At 46.1% G+C, this 17,142-nt stretch overlaps 1 protein-coding gene across 1 annotated transcript; it reads right to left on the reverse strand.

Annotated features, from left to right (window-relative positions):
* Window positions 1-36: 36 nt before the first annotated feature.
* On the reverse strand, window positions 37-13,322 carry obsl1a (obscurin like cytoskeletal adaptor 1a). The gene is made up of 25 exons (XM_062380266.1): window positions 12,951-13,322; window positions 10,849-12,115; window positions 9,732-10,001; window positions 9,350-9,610; window positions 8,922-9,227; window positions 8,377-8,643; window positions 8,016-8,291; window positions 7,812-7,926; window positions 7,409-7,569; window positions 7,062-7,334; window positions 6,689-6,964; window positions 6,308-6,583; window positions 5,951-6,226; window positions 5,593-5,868; window positions 5,229-5,498; window positions 4,874-5,140; window positions 4,525-4,794; window positions 4,147-4,413; window positions 3,468-3,734; window positions 3,275-3,387; window positions 3,022-3,175; window positions 2,693-2,854; window positions 1,651-1,755; window positions 1,280-1,546; window positions 37-706 (listed from the first exon to the last, which is right to left on the reverse strand). The coding sequence occupies exons 2-25, from the start codon at window positions 12,023-12,025 to the stop codon at window positions 429-431; spliced, it is 6,630 nt and encodes a 2,209-aa protein (XP_062236250.1). The 5' UTR covers window positions 12,026-12,115; window positions 12,951-13,322; the 3' UTR covers window positions 37-428.
* Window positions 13,323-17,142: the final 3,820 nt, after the last annotated feature.

The raw sequence follows: 17,142 nt of genomic DNA on the forward strand, positions 1-17,142 counted from the left end.
TAAAATGTAAAAAATGGACACAAAAAACAACATGCATGACGTATATGTGCAGCAGCACTTTATAAAAATACTATAACAACATTCTGTTTGCACCATCGGGAAGTGAGAGTTTGTGGGATATGTTTCATTTTGCTTGATATTTTATTTTGAGGGTTTTTTATCAGAATAGGACAAAGTAAAGTCAACTAGGAAAATAAATATCATCCACACTATATAAAAAAAGGAATAACTGGACTGAAGAAACTAAAATGCTCAATTCCGTCCCAGCCCAGCTTCAACGAGTACCCTTAATTTGAAATTGGAAAGGAGATCCAATCACAACAAATGCATTTGAAGAAAGTCCAATGGGACAAAAGCATTTTCCATTTTTTTGCGTTACGTTCCTTCCCTTTCTTTCTGAGTCACTTTCGTTTCTCCTTCTCGCTCCTCTACTCCTCCACGACCCTGAGCGTGGCGCTGCTCCTGGCCTTGCCCGTGGTGAACTTCACCGTCCCGCTCATGTCCACGCTGGTGCTCCTCAGGGTGAGCTTGTGAACCGTCCCGTGGTTCTCCAGCCGGACGGCGGGGCCCGAGTGGAGGGGCTCCCCGTTCAGAGTCCAGATGGGGGGCTTGCTTATGGCCAATGACACCTCGCACTGGAAGGTCGCCGGCTCGGGCTCGGTCACCTCCAGGTCCTCGAGCTCTTTGACCATCACGAGAGCCTGGGCTGCAGCGGCATGGAGGGAAACAAAGGAACATTTTATACAAACCATAAAACCAAAGGAGAGACACGATGCTTTGTTAGTTTCTTTCCTCTCGTGTAGGAAAACCATCTTCTATGTTTTTAAAATTGAGATGAAAGACTGTATTGACATCAATGACTGGCTCCAAGAACTGGACTTTTTAAATTATTCCTTGGTTAATAATTCCATTTCAATGAGGGCCTTGTTGTCCTATGAATTCTTTTAGACATGATACGTACCCCTGGACATTATGTCATCTAGCCTTTATGTATTTTATGTGTCAAAATGTTGTCGGATTCTGTATTTGATAAATAAAACAACAAAAATATTGAAGAACATTCGATCATCATCAGCAAAGTGGTGAGTAGATGAGTGACTTTCCATTTTTGGGTGAACTACCCCTTTAAAGATACAGGGGTTTCTGACAGAGGCTGAGAAGAGGAGCTGCAGCCCTGGACCATAGGAGGAAAGTGATGTATCTTCTGGATATTAGATTAGATCGGATATCAAACCTTAAACTTATTTCACATTTGTACCTGATCCCTCATCACTCTCACCTTCTACCAGCAGTTTGGCCTCGGACGTGTGCTCCCCGACCTGGACGCTGTAGGTGCCCTCGTCCTCCACGACCACCTGCTGTATCACCAGCTTATGGGAGCAGCCGTCCGCCAGGATCTCCAGCCGGCCCCCGGCCACCAGCTCCTCCCGGCCCCTGAACCAGGTGGCTCCGCAGCGGGGCGACGACACGGTGCACTCCAGGATCACGCGATGTTTCTCCAGCGCCGTGCGATCCCGCAGGGGCTTGACGATGGAAACCGGAAGTTCTGCATTCATGAAAAACGGGGCGGACATTTAAATGTATTTATAAATATGTATTAAACTTCTAGTAACTTTAATGAGATAAATACAAACTTTAAAAGCATCTCACCCTCCACTTCCAGGTAAGCGGTGGATTCAAGGGCTCTGGCTACAAACCGGATTTCACCGGCATCTTCGGCTGTGACGTTGCACATCAACAGGAAGTGTTTGGTCCCTGATGGAGGAAAAACAAAAACAACAACAGCTTTGTTTAAGGTAAATTAAAGTTTTGTTTTTTTTTATTTGTCACCTAATAATATGCTCTGTTTATCTTTTTTAGTAGTTCCCTATTTGACCCCTAGGGGTCCTGCTAGGGATTAGTTTTTTTATTAACAAACTTTATTGGTTTGAACAATGAGGAACAACAGTGATTAGTAGGAAATCTGTATTTAATTGATAGGTAGGAAAATGGTATTTTGTTTGTAAGGGATCTATTGGATTTCAGTGGTAACCTTTTGGAGTTTATGGCACCTTGTTTTTAAAGATAAATATAATAATATCTCATTTATTTAATTTTTTACTTGGCAGGTCATTAAACAGCTAAATGACTGTAAAAGAGCCAGAGTTAGATAAAACGGCTAATTTTCATCTGTCGTCCCTTGACAGTTTTTAAAATGGCAACCTACTATTAAAATACAATGCACATACAAGCAATTTATGCAGACTAATATTCAGAAAGGTGCAATGCACAACAATAAGCAACATCAAAAAATATGAGACGTATCACAGCAAGTAATAACAGAGACCACTGTAGCAAATAGGCAGTCAGGTGTCTAATGTGCACATATCTGATTACCAATAAGCCATTTCTCTTAGTATTTATTAAGTATTTATTTATTGTATCTGCTTTGGCAACAGATTCCATTCTTTAGATGTTTTCAAAGAGAAGTCTGACTGACTAAGAGCTCTTCCTCGAGTGGGAATTAATACAGTCCCCTCTCGTGATACCTCTGGTAACCTGAGTGCCTGCTCTTTGCACAGCAAATGTCAAAGGTTACTATAATTAATCAGGTTTTCCAAATTTAAAAGTTTACGTGTATTTAAAATTTGACAGCTGTGAAAACAAATGATGGCTTAATTGCTTTAGCAAATAAATATAAACACATTCGGACCTTCTGTGCGGATCTTGATGGTGCTGGTGGGCCGGATTTTGTGGCCGTCCTTGAACCACTCTCCCGTCACGTCGACCAGAGAAACCTCACACATGAACACGGCATTCTGGTCCTCCTTTATGTAAATATCCTCCAGCTCCTGCACTATCTCCAACTCGTGCGCTGTCAGATGAAGATCAGGGACACAGAAAGATGTCAATAATAATTTCCTTTTTAACCACTAGATGGAGACAGAGCACACACTCAGCTCCAGGTAAATTACTGGCTGCACAACTCATTATGAACATCAATGTTTCAAAGGGTTTGGTAATATCTGCCTGGACAGTTACCATAAACCTCCAGCGAACAGGAAGTAGTAATTTCCCCCGTATCACATGTGTAGGTGCCAGAGTCGGCGCAGGAGCACTGCAGGATCTGACAGAACCGCTTTCGGCCCATGGGGTAGATCCGACAGTTCTTCCCTGGCTTCAGCTCTGCCCCGTTCTGTAGCACAGAAGATACAAGATAAAAGTATTCCTTGTGAGTTTATAACCTGTTATCTTCAATCTTGTACTTTTTTTAATACAATCAAGTTTGTGTTACCTTGAGCCATCTGACTTCAACATTTTGCCGGGAGAATTCACACTCGAGAGTGGCGGGCAATTCCTCCTCCACACGGACATCGGCCAGCGCTCTCAAGATAGACACCGGCGTCTCTGTCAGTGCGGAGTAACAGTGTGAATCAACAGATCTAAAATGTAATCAGTCAGTCGTGCTTATTTTTACTTTTCCACACCTTTGATCGTGAGCCTGGCAGTGGTGCGCGCCCCCTCAGCGGAGAAAGCGATGGTGCCCGTGTCCTCCAGGGTGAGGTTGGACAGGGTGAGGCTGTGGACGAGCCCGTTGGTGCTCACGCGCCACTGGTTGTTCGGTTTCACGCGAATGCCATCCTTCTGCCAGATCCCCTCCACGTCCGCGTGGGAGAGCTCCACCTCGAAGGAGGCGGTCTCTCGTTCAAAGGTCTCTTGGTCGGCTAGGACTTTACGGATGACGATTTTACGGGCTGGATTGGAAATAAATTATAGCAGGATTTAATTAAAGCATTTGGATTGCTGGGATAAAATAATACTGTAGAATCTATAAAAAATGCATCTGTTTGGCCAAACTTTATGATGAATAAAAAATGTAGTCATGCTGCTCCTGCTGCAACGATTCAAGGACAACAAAGGGTGGTTCAAATATAGACCCGGCTCAGTCTATCACATTACATCAACACCACCTACAGTAGCTCCATGGTGTCATTCATTGCACTTTTGTATAACCTTTTCACACGTAGAGGTCCTGCTCTTCCTAGTATCTGTGACATAGTGTGAATAGCACACCACAATATGTTCGGCTGCTGCCCAGAACTCAATCTGTGTCGGATGAGATCCCAGTTGCAAAGTGGTAAACTGTACTCCTGAGCTCCCACTTACGTTCCACATTGAGCTTGACCTGCGTGCGGTCGTGCAGGGTCTCGCAGCGGTAGGTACCCCGGTCCGACAGATTCAGGTTGAAGATAGTCAGACTGCGTTTGCAGCCGTTCTGGGCGAGCGCGTGCCGGGCACCAGGCTGTATGACCACTCCCTGCCTCATCCACTGGACCTCGCCCGTCTCCAGGCTGATCTCCGTTTCCAAGGTGGCTTCGCCCAACTCCTCTGCCATGACGGCCTCCATTCTCTTCGTAAACATCACCTGAGCCTCTGCAGACAAAGGCGAGAGACAGATATCAAAGTGAAGAATGAAATGTTGATCATTCTTCCAACCATTTTCACCATTTTCTCATTCTCTTTTCGCTCATTTAATCCTCTTACCCTGAACTTTGAGGCTGGCTTTGCTCATTTGTCCCTCCGCCTCTGCTGAAATCCTTGAACAGTCCAGCATCTGGCACTTCTTAATCACCAAGGTGTGGCAAAGGCCATTCCGGGTTGCCTGGAAACGATCGCCAAGCTCGATCGCCTCGTTGTCCATGAGCCACGCCAACTGGACATCCTCGGGGGAGACCACGCACTTGAAGGTGGCATCTTCTCCCTCCAAAACGGCGGTGTTGTGGAGCTCTGTGAGGAACTCCACCACTCGAGGCACTGAAGAGACGCAACAAAGTTCATCAACCTGCTAAGGCTTGTAAGAAAAGACAGAAAATCTGAGTCTGGTCGTACTCACTCTCTACTCTGAGCGACGCCACGGTCCGGTCATCTCTGGACTCACAGATGTACTCCCCGGTATCCTCTCTGGTTAATCGGTGGATGGTCAAGCTTCGCTCCACGCCGTCGGCCCGAATGGAGAACCTCCTGCTCGGAACCACCTCCACGCCATTCTTCAGCCACTGCACGTCTGCTTTTGGCTTGCACACCTCACAGCGAAGGGTCATCATACCATCAGCGTGAGCCACGGTGTCCTGGAGTGGCCTCACAAACCTGATTCTCATTTCTGCAATGCAACCAAATTATAGAGTTTACTTTGCAGTAAACTCTGAGGTGTTTGATGTCCACTGACAAAAATAAACTAAAGTCCTAACCTTTGACCAGCAGGCTGAAGTGGATCTGATCCGTGTTGACGTCGCATGTGTACTCGCCCGCATCAGAGCGCCTCAAAGGCTCAATGGTGAGGGTGCGTTTGTGGCCCTCCACGAGTGCTCGGACGCGTTCACCTTCGACAGGCTCCCAGTGTCTCAGCCAACGCACTTGAGCGTTCTCCTTGGACACGTAACTTGTCAAGGTCACGCTCTCTGCTTCGTACGCCGTCACCACAATGTCCTCCTCCTTGTTCACGAACGTCACCGGTGGTTCTTTGACGCAAAAGAGAAAAGAAGTAAATATGAGGTGACTTTTTAAATTCAGATTATTCGGAGACGCTTGTGACCCTACACCCCGCGTCTGTACCTTGAATCCTGACGACACTGGTCATCTTGTCTCCCACAGCGTCGCACATATACTTTCCAGAATCTGAGGGCTGCACATTTGAGATGATGATTTTCCTCAGAGTCCCGTAGCTCTCGATGTTGGTACGAGTGTCACAGGCGAGCAGCCGCTCGTTGCAGTACCACTGAACGGGGGCATTGGCCCGGGACACCTCGCAGGCCAGGATCAGGTCGTCACCTGCCACCATCTCCTGGTAGTCTGGGTCAATTGAATTTCCTACAATGGTCACTGGAGGCTCTACAAAGGGGGAAGACAGGGGATTTGCACAAGTGAGAATCTTTGTTTCCTGTCAACATTAAATATTCTGAAGGGATTTTACCTTCTACTGTGACGTGGAAGCCAATGTTGTCATCTCCAACATCCAGGAAGTACTCTCCGCAGTCCCTGAGCTCAGCGTTGAGGATGACCAGCGAGCGGAAAGCGCCTTCCTCTTCTTCACAGAACCTTTCATCGTCCTCAATTCGACAGCCGTCCTTGTACCATTTGGCGACGGCGTTGGCTCTGGAGAGTTCACACTCCAGCACAATGTCGTCAGAAATCAGGGATTTTAGATCTGTCTTTATCTCTGATTTTCTTACGATCATCACCGGAGGCTCTGAGGATGCAGAAATAAGTTGATGACACTGAAAATGATGTATAAAAAAAAAAATCTCCGAAGTAATCGTTTACCTCTTACCTGAAACTTTGACGTGGAAATCAATTTGATCATCAACAGCATCACAGGTGTATATTCCAGAATCCTTCGGGGTGGGAACGTGGATGGTTAGTCGACGGATGAGCCCGTCCTCGGCCATGGTGACGTTACTGCTCTCCTCTATTTCTTCGCCATCCAGCAACCACCTGACTTCTGCGTTTGGCCGGGATACGTTGATCTCCATTACAATCGGTTTACCGGCAAAACTCTCCAGTTCGTCAGGTGTGTTCTCGGGACGAGTGAGTGTCACGAGTTGCTCTAAATAATAGAGGAAAGAGACATAAATGACAGAAATGCTATTGAAATTCTATAACACACACTGCTTAAATTGCTAAACAGTCCCCTTAAAGTCCTCATTCTCACCTATAATAGTAACCAGGAACGTCACAGAGTCATCTTCAGTGTCACATATGTACTCCCCTGTGTCCTCCACTGTGGTCATGGGAATAACAAGCCGGCGTTTAGCCCCGTCAGCCTCAAGGATCAAGTCAGGGCCCTCGTCAACCTCTAGGCCGTCTCTGTACCACCGGACAGGGGCATCGGACTGTGAGATCTCACAGCTGAGCTCCAGCCTCTCGGAGGCCAAATGGCTCAGTTCCACCTCTGGTTGAGTTGGAAAGACGATTCTGATGAGCGGCTCTGAACAGGAAGAAAAATAAAAATAACTTCATTTGACCAGTTAATCTTATAAACGGGACTTTTAATAGGAATATCGCAGAAGCAAGAGCAAACAAACCTGTGACAATAAGCTGAAAGAAAACAGAGTCTCCGTCTGTTTTGCACACGTACTCCCCGCCATCTTCTACCGATCCACAGAGGACGGTCAGCCTCCTGTACGGACCCTCAGTGAGCAGCTGGATGTTGCTGCTCTCCTCCACCTCCTGGCCGTCCTTGAACCACTGCACCTTACCGCCAGAGCGGGACAGTTCACACTGCAGGTGGATCTCCTCTGAGATGTAGCTCTCCATCACAACATCGTCCTTAGGTTCCACGATCATCACCGGAGGCTCTGTGAAGCATCGTCAGGTCAGTTCATGTTTGTATTACAGTGGAATTCTACAGGAGTCAGACATGTCCCAGTACCTCTGACATTGACGGTGAACTCCATGCTGTTGTCTCCTGCCTGACAGGTGTAGCTGCCAGCGTCCGAGGTTTCTGCAGAGCGGATTATTAACCTCCTCACCGTTCCTTCTGTCTGCAGAGTGATGTTGTCGCCGGGCACGATCTCATTGCCGTCCTTATACCTGCGACATAGATTTGACAAAAACACAATTGTGTCAATTTACAGGTTTAATAGAAACAAAAGTAAAGAGTTAATACTGTAATTTTGTCCAATCTTGTAGTAATTGATATACAGATGGAGCTAGAAACGAACCATGTGAACGAACATACAAAAACTCTGATTCATCTCACTTTATAAGATATCTCTTTTAATCAAAAGCAGAATTTGTAATAATTCTCTGGCATGTCTCCGGCAGGACTTTACCACTTGACGTCTGCATCCTCCCTGGAGACGTGGCAGAGCAGCACCACGGGGTCCAGTTCCATGCTGCTCTTATGGAGCTCCTCCTGTGGGACCGGCCCAAACTGTACAGGAGGACCTGAACAGACGGGAGCAGCGGGGGAAGGATGTCAACAGCCGAAACCCAAGGTACTAGAAGGGTGAACTTGTTAATCAAATGTCTTTTACCTGCAACGTCCACGTTGAATTTGATGACGTCCCCTGAAGTCTCACATGTGTAAAGTCCAGAGTGACCCGCGTCAGCCGATTGGATCACAATCCTCCTCATGTTCCCATCCGATTGGACGGTGAGGCCGTCGGCCGGCTCGAGCTCCTCGCCATCTTTGAACCAGGATACCTTCGCCGAGGGGTGGGAGACTTCACAGTAGAGAACAATAGCATCGCCACTCTCCACCATCTTACTGCTGTCTGATTCTGACAGAGGGCTGAATTTGATCACAGCAGCTGCAAACAAGTGAAAATATACATAAAACAAACTCCCAAAACATTATTCGACTATTGGCAAGAAGGAACCGATTTGAGCACGTACGTTTGACCTTGAGCATGGCCGAATCGCGGACTCCGTTGGCTATGAACGTAACCTCGGCTGTGTCCTCCGTCGTGTGGGGGTCATGGATAACCAACGAGTGCTGTGTTTGGGACTGTTGTATGGAGTACCGCCCGCCGTGCTGCAGTTGGGCGCTGTTCAGGAACCAGGTTCCAACCATGGAGGCGGACAGCTCGATGGAGAAGCGAGCGTCTTCGCCCTCCACAACCTCACAGCCCTGGAGGCGACTGTGGATTTTGGGCCCAGGAACTAAGAACAATGGAAAAAGAGATAACAGGACAAGTTGATAAGAATTATTTGGGTTCACGCTGATCTCATCTAGCACGAAGATATATGTTTTCAAGCCTTTGTTTGAAACAGCACAATTACATCTAAATTGTGTACTTACAACTGAATTAAGTTTTATGTGTTGGCAACGTTATTCTCACCCCACACTGAACTATTGGCATATATTCAGTATATTTAAGGTCTTTCTGTTCAGTTTAACATTGACACACACACAATAACGCTTATGTACTTTTCCTCACCCAGATGGACGGCTTTGGGAAACTCCACGTGACCACTCCGCCCGTACTTGTTGATGCAGCAGACGCGGAAGCGGTAGTCGCCCTCACACGGCACGCTGTCGCCGCCGACCTCGGCCGAGGTGGCAGACTCCGAGCTGAAGCACCTCTGCCACTCCTGGGAGCCCACCTCTTGTCTTTCCAGCACGAAGATGGAGCGGGTGGAAGTCTGGCTGTTGGGGGCAGGAACCCAGGTGAGAAGGGCGCTGTTGGGTCGATCTACATCCATCTGGACGCCCCCCGGGCCGATAGGTGGACAGTGTCTGGAGGCTAAAGGACAGAGAGGAGGAGGATGAGAGGCCACCTGTCATATTCTTTAGGGAATCTGTTCAAGTCTAGCTTCAGATTTTAGGAACTAAAGCTCATAGTTTTGTGCTGTTTTCGTGTTGTACCTTTGACCTTGAGGCGTGAAGACGTCTTGGATCCCCCGGTGACAAACGTCACCACCCCTGAGTCGTGGTGGGCCACGTTGACAAAGACCAGGATGTGAGTTCTGCCAAATGTTTTGAGGATTGTCTGGTGGGTCTCGTGCAGCTTCAGGCCATCCTTGAACCAGTGGACCTCCAACTCGTCCTCTTCCACCTCCACGCAGAACGCTGCATTCTCGCCCTCGAGGACCTCCATCTTTCGAGGAAGTTTACGAACAATAGTACCTGTGAGTAGGCAAAATGTTTTATACATTGACTGTAGATGCACAAGTTTATATCAGACTGACACATTTCTCTCTTACTGATAAAAATGAATTATTATGAGTGTAGCGTAAAAGCTTCGTACCTTTAACTGACAGCTCCGCGATGCTCTTCGCTCCGTCAGGCCTCTCACACAGATACACGCCGTCATCGTCTGTCCCGACGTCGTGGATTGTGAGTCTCCTTCTGCTTCCCTTCTGCTCCATTCCGTATTTACTGCTGGGCATCAGCCTCTGGTCCTCCAGGTACCAGGCGGCGGGGAGCGACTCGTCGGGCATCTCGCACTCCAGCACGGCAACGTCCCGCTCCCTCACTTCCACGTCTTTTAACGGATGCCTGAAGCGGACAGCGTGACCTAGAGAACAAGGAAAATGGGTGATGATGGAAGATTTCTAGATTATACAACAGCTGTAGTATATTTGATAACATAAGTGATCCTTTAAGTTAATTTAATTAATAACAGACAGAAAGTTAAAGGTACTCATAAATCTTTTCATTATGTAGTTAATAGTGGTAGTAATTATAAAAACTAATTTCTAGCAAGATGTCCACACTCCAAAAATATAATTACTGTTAGTGAGGTTATTTTTATTCCAAGCTTCTCACTTCTCTCGTCACCACTAAATAATTGCGGAGCAGTTCTCATTTGCGGCGACGCCACTCTGTATTACCGGCATATTAACGACTGACATGTTGACCCCGGGTCTAAACGGACGCTTGTGACAGAGGCAGCTGGCACAGGGACAGGACCCGTGTGACCCTGAGAATTATCTGCCCATTACCAAGGGATCAGGACAAAATGATTATCTGCTTTAAGAGGCGATGCCGTACATTTCCACGATACCGGGGAAGTAATTAGCCACGACAAAGGCTAATGTGACTGAGTTTTATGTGTGTGTGGATGGAGACGAGCATCAGTGACGCATTGAAGCTTCATTGGTTGTTAATTCGAAAGGTTTGCAAGTGATGCTGGTGCAGAATCTCTTGAAATGTGTTGTGTACTTTGGTCTTGTGCTTGTTTGGCATAACAAATTCTATGATTTAGGACATTTAAGATGATTCACCGCCGCAGATTTGTGATATTTTGCATTATTTATGGAATTTCCATCCCTTTTTCCATCCATTCATCAATCTGTTTGTATTGTGGACATTGATATTATCCATTTTAAAAGCAGGTTTATGCATGTCGAGGTATCTCCTACCTTTGACAGACAGGTGAACGGCACTGAGGGTGTTTCCCAGAGCGTTCGATGCTGCGCAAACATACAGCCCCGTGTCCGGCTCTTTGCAGTACAGAACCTTCAGCGTGTAGTACCCCTCCCTGTCCTCAAATATTAGGTGGCGCCTCCCGGGCTCAAGGGTAACGCCGTTTTTCTTCCAGATGATCTCGGGTTTTGGCTTCCCCGTCACGAAGCACCTGAACTTGGCGTGTTTCCCCTCCGCCACGGCGAACTTCTTGACTGCAGCCGGGTTGACGGACGCCTCCTCTTTGAGCCTCGACAAACTGAGTCGCCCGCCTCTTTGCTTTGGTGACCACTGGCTGTTAGTTTGACCACCTGAGGACCTTTTGCTTTCCTCCCGCTCTGGTACGGGCTCCACCAGGAGGATGGCGCCGGCCAAGGCCTCGCCCTGGCAGTTGACGGCCCTGCAGGTGTAGACGCCTTTGTCTGGCATGCGCGTCCTGTAGACCTTAAGCTGGAACCAGCCGCCGTCTTGGCTGCACACGCTGAAGTGTGAACTCTCAAAGATGTCGTGCAGCTTCTTTCCGTCTTTCTCCCAGATCACCTCTGGTACGGGAGTGCCCCAGATTTTGCAGGAGAAGGCGGCGTCTTCTCCTCTGTCCACACGCAGAGAGAGGGGCTTGATAAGGAATCGAGGCTTCTCATCAGATGTTAAATCAGCTTCTTCTCGCTTTCCACTAAACTTGCCATTACACTTGTGTTCTCCATTTATCTCTGCTCCGTTTTCTCCACCGTGTTCACCATTTTGCACTTCGCAGTAGCCATTCAGGTGTCCTCCATTTTCTTGCTTCACGCCGTTGACCCCTAGCTGCCTCTGCCCCTCTTCCTGCTGCTGTGCTTCTCCTTCCACTTTGAGGGAAGCTGCCGCGTACGTGTCACCTATGCTATTTCTAGCCTTGCATATGTACTGGCCAGCATCCTGCGGGGTGACTCCAGTAATAGTCAGCAGGTAAGCTTTTCCCTCCTCGGCGAGCTTGTAGCGTCCCTCAGACAAGATCTGGACATTTTTACGCTCCCAGATCACGTCAGGACGAGGGTCGCCGCCGATTTGGCACCTCAGCGTGGCGTCAGTGCCGCACTGTGCCAGCACAGGGCGCGGGTAGCCCACAACACGAGGGGCACCTCCAAAAATATCCATGATAATGTCCCCTTGTTTCTGGTTCGAGTAAAGAAGCGTAATTAGTGATGGGATATCCTGGTAAAGATGGTCTTGTCCGTGGTGAAGGAGCTGCGAGAAAGAGAAAATCGGTATGAGAGAGGGAAATACAAAACTTTTGTAGACACACATTGTTTATTTCTGTTTACAACTGACCCAAACTGACAGATTGTGAGAAATAGAAAGTGAGATATAACAAAAATATCTGGACGGTGTTTTAAATTTAATCATTTAATGACCGGGAACTTGGCCTGAAATATTTCAGCTTTTCAAAATACTCAGTGTATAGTGAGCAAAGCTGAACTGATGTAAACATGTTGTGGTGGTTTAGTTCGGTGAGTTTTCAGCAAACACACACCACTCTCAGTTGTCTCACAGCTGGTGCTGTAAGTCATTGAAGAGTGTATTTATAAAGTAGTCTGTCCAAAAAAAGACACCGGAGTCCATGTGTCCCACAGCACACAAACTGGGCAGTGACACACCTGAACTCACTAGCTGTGATTCCTTCCTGTTGGATTCTCCTTGTTTCTGGACTTTGTTGTTGTTGTTGTCGCGATATCGTCAAGTTTAGCAACAACCCACGTCCTTTGTAATTCCTCTGACATTTATTACAGTCCATGATTCTAGCAGCTTTCGGTGTCATTATGCAGTGCTGGTGTCTCTTCTCTATGACACACCAGGCTCACGCATCTGAAGTCCAGCCTCTTGCACAGTTGTGTGCTCATGTCACCAGAAAATAGTTCTCTGTGTAGCATGTCAGGTATTTCTTACGTCTCATCCTCAGTAAAGACGTGATACACCCTCTTTAAACACTCTGCCTGAATGTCTGAGGCGGTGTGACATGTACAGCGAGACAGGAAATAAACATAATGCAACAGAACTGATGTCACTGATTTAAGAAACTTACCACTGCTGTGGGTCAGCCTCCTCAAATCATTGTGTCTCAAATGTGATGAAACCTTCAAAATAAAGTCCTGAGAAAGTTCAGGCAGGCTTCAGTTAAGTCATGTGAACTTTGGCTCTTCTTGGAATTATTCTTTGACCCGTTGAAATAGTGGATATTGGCGCCAGCTCTTGTCCTCAGGGTTGGTTTGCTGTATATGGACACAGCTCCTGGTCAACCCGAGTCAAAGCCAGGGAGAAAGAATCCGATCTTCCATTCACAATACGAGGTCCATAGTCACATGCGTCACCTCTTTGTGGGGTCTGGTCCGTGTGGCGTTCGGGTGCAGGTGGCAGCGAGGGAAATGACCACAGTCCTTCAGTCAAGTGCTCGGCGTATGCGTCAGCTCCGATACTGTCATTGTCCCAACAGCTAAAGAGCGAGAGGGAGTTGGAATGGGGGGGGGGCTGGGCGGCGTTAAATGCTTTCACAGCTGCTGCCACTGCAAGCCATCACCTAAAAATACCCAGCAGCTTCGATGACGGTCAGCCAGATAAAGTTAGGCCCTCCATTCACAGGCGGGGGTTCACTAAAGATAGAGGGGGGGAGGCCGCGATGGATCCCACAGCTCAATAGATATCCCGAGATAATCCTCAGGAGAGAAAGGACGCCCCACCTGCCGGAGCTCCTTCAGTCATGAGTCACGTTGACCCATGAATAGGGTCAAACCGGCTTCACATCTGAAGTAGAAAATGATTTATCTACAGGGTTGAACCGAGAAAACATAAAGTCAACTGCTGTTTGACAATGTGTTGTTAGGATTTGAGTATGCACAGGGTTTCCAAGGGGCCTCAAGGATTTAATAGTTAGAATTTGAGGCTTTAAAAAGTCATAAATAGGTGGACATATTTCAAACTAGGTCTTTAATACATTTCGGTAGTTCTTGATTACGTTAACGTTCATTTTACGCTACTTCCATCACTTGAGATCTACCACAGCAGTTTCATAAAAAGTCATCTGAATCTAAAATAGTCTTAATCTTCTAGAAATTATCATAATAAGACTTTAAATACTTTAAACTAGGAACTGCAGGTCAAATATTTGATATTTTCAAAATAACTTTTCAAACTTATGTACAAGATAATTTCACAATTAAGGACTGTTTCTATACAGTTATAACGTGTCTGTCTCAGTCTAAGCTGACATTTTCTGATAGTGCAGGTCTAAACATGAAGCTGCGTGATTTCACTGATTATAGATTAAGCCTTTATTAATCTGTGGAAAAAGCAGGACTCCTTGGACTGCGTCTGTGTTTAGGCTTTTAACTGTTCCCTCTCCGATTTGAATCCGGCGTTGACACTCGTTTCCTGCATTCCCAGACAATTGCTCCTCTCGGCTATCACCTCAAGTGGAGTGTGTCAGGATAGCACGCGCCGCTGATACACTCTTGCAAACTGTCGTCATGTTGGAGGTATTTGACCGTCAGTGCGGGTCACATATCCTCGATTCCCTTCTGTGCCGGCTTATTTCACTTGGCAGAGCATCCAATGCATGCCTAGACGGACTCTAAAACGTCCGAGGAGAAAGGGACATTTGAGTCATCTTTTGTGACAAACAAATCATGTCCGCGAAAAATTATGTCGTGTGAGTTAGCAATTTACCAAATGCATAACAAAGGCGTTTGGAGGACTCGCACCGTGGCCATTCAAGGCCGCTGGTACCTCTGGCATCCTCATCCTCACATGCATCCCTGCAGCTGTTAGGTAAATGGAGCGCACCAGGAATAATCAAAATCACAGTGCCGCTCTTTGTCCAGAGACTGGGTTTCAGTATCAAAAGCTTCAGAGGACAACCTGGATATTTAGGAAGGTTATTTTTCTGGTTTGATCGTACTTTCTTTACACATACACTAGGCTAAACACCGTAAACTGATCCCAGGCTCATTAATCTAAGGCTAAAAAAAATATCCCTGGATCTAAACATGATTATTCTGCTTTACACTATCCCCACACTGACTTGAGGCCTTGTATTTTTATGCTAAAAGGCGCCCACGTGTTTGCGGAGTGGTTTACTCTGTGAATCTCTCAGGTCAAGGCTGTGCTTTTTAAACCAGCCGGATTGATGGAGCCGCTGAAGAGACGTCTGCTTGGGCACAAGGGAGATGTCTGTGGGTTAGCCTGCCACTCATCCACGGGTTACGCTGAGAGTGTCAAGAGCAGAGAAGGTGATGGTGGAGTGCGTCTGTGAAAACGAATGAAGAGCAAGTGATCGAGCAGCATTCCCACATTCATCTGACATCATCTGAGCAGCTTTGCGGAGGTGTTGTGATCTCCATCAGCCAAACTCGTTGAGCTAAAAGCAATGTTGGTGATATCCAGGCTGAAGATTTGAGAAATGTCCAGTTAATATTGTAGTTAAATATATTTGTATCTACTAAAATGAATCTACTACATATAAGTAATACCCTGCAAAATGATGATTGAACTAAAATAAAATAAAAGGATACAGTTCAATTTAAAGTGCCAAATCATAACATAATAAGGTCAACCCCTTAAAATGTATAGAGAAACCCAAATGTACCCGAATTACCTGAAAATGTCTTAAAGAATAAAAAAAAAATCGAAAAAGAATAAAAAATTGTATTAGAAATCGAAATGTTAAGTGTTTAGAGTGTGTGCACTGGATTTAAAGCACAGGCAGATGCCCAGTGCAGGTGTGTATGGGTGTAACTGTCTTGCACGATATTGTCCAATAGATGGTGCTAGAGATTTATTTTTTTAGTCTGAGGACTCATTGGACTTGACACAAAATGAAAGTCAAGGTAAACTCTGTAGAGCAAAAACAACAAATGGATCAACAGGGTTAATTCTTTAAGCCACATGACTCTGACCGCCCTGAGGACGTCAGTAAAGCATTGTATTTTCATATTGTTTTTTTTTTTAACTGAAAATATCTGAGAGCCTGCGTCCAGATTTAGATTTCCATTATTTATTTGAGTCCGTTTTGTGTAAAAAGTAATTTGCTGAATCTAATTTCTATAAAGATTCCAATGATCAACTCAGAAAATGTGTTATTTTACAAGCATGGCACTTCTGTGACCTTTTGTCCTTGAAGAAGATGCATCACGGAATTCGAACTTGATGGAACTGAAAGCTTTAATAGCATGTGACACTGAGATCTAATTAAGAGGGAAACTCTTAAACTCTTTAAACAGAAATTGGAAATCTATTGAAGTGTTCTGATCCCAGGAGGAGACGTGTTCGACCTCAGAGCCCAGAAGAAGCACGTATGACATGAACCTCCATCCTAAACGTGAACTGTTCTCCGAAAGAGAAGAGCAAATGAAAACGAGGATGATAAAAGGGAGTGCTATGACGGAGAGAGATACACGGGGAGAGGAGAAAGAAGGTTCAAACCTTTTGGTCAGGTGACCTCTGAACCCTCCTCCTCTCTCTCTCTCTGCAACCTGCGAGCATGCTGGGAGCATCAACAAGGGATTCTGGGAAGGACAGGAGGAGGGCTTTAAAGTTTAAAACAAACAACATCTGTGTGTGTGTGTGAGGCAGATAGAGGAGTGCAAGTATTCAGTCACTGCTTGTTAATATGATCAATAATATTGTATTTTTACCCCAGAGAGGGTAACTTCAGGTGCAAAAGTAGCTTTTTGAGTTAAACTGTTTCTTTAAAAGCATCTAGCATTTGTCATCATTATAAGGAGCATGCAGCACTATAATTGTGCTCATTCGCAGCAGAAAATAGTCCCCAACGATTACATTTCATTATCCAGACTCAGCAGAAAATAATAATAATATTTTGAATGTAGACCATATAGAACTTTTATCAAAGAAACTGTTAATTCAGGAGAGAATACCAAATCTGATAAAAATGTTTTTTTAAACAAGCAAACTGAGGTGGCTTTTCTGATTGACAAACTATTCCTGATTTGACTGAGTGATATTGCTGAATCAAAGCTTACTCCCACATTTCTGGCCTCATTGGTGCCCTGCACACCCCAAGAGGTTAATCCCAGATATACGAGGTCCCATGCAAATGAACATGCAGTCGCTTTTTGGAGACTTCCCTGCATTAACAGAGGGTAACTATGGAAATGTTGACAACAGAGATACAGAATAATGCAAGCAGCAGCAAGCTATATTTACATTGTTGGCCCTGAGATGCTGAGACAGGACATGTGACCGTCATGGGGGTCAAACGG

The sequence above is a fragment of the Platichthys flesus genome, chromosome 22 (assembly GCF_949316205.1).
Source record: "Platichthys flesus chromosome 22, fPlaFle2.1, whole genome shotgun sequence".
NCBI lineage: Eukaryota > Metazoa > Chordata > Actinopteri > Pleuronectiformes > Pleuronectidae > Platichthys > Platichthys flesus.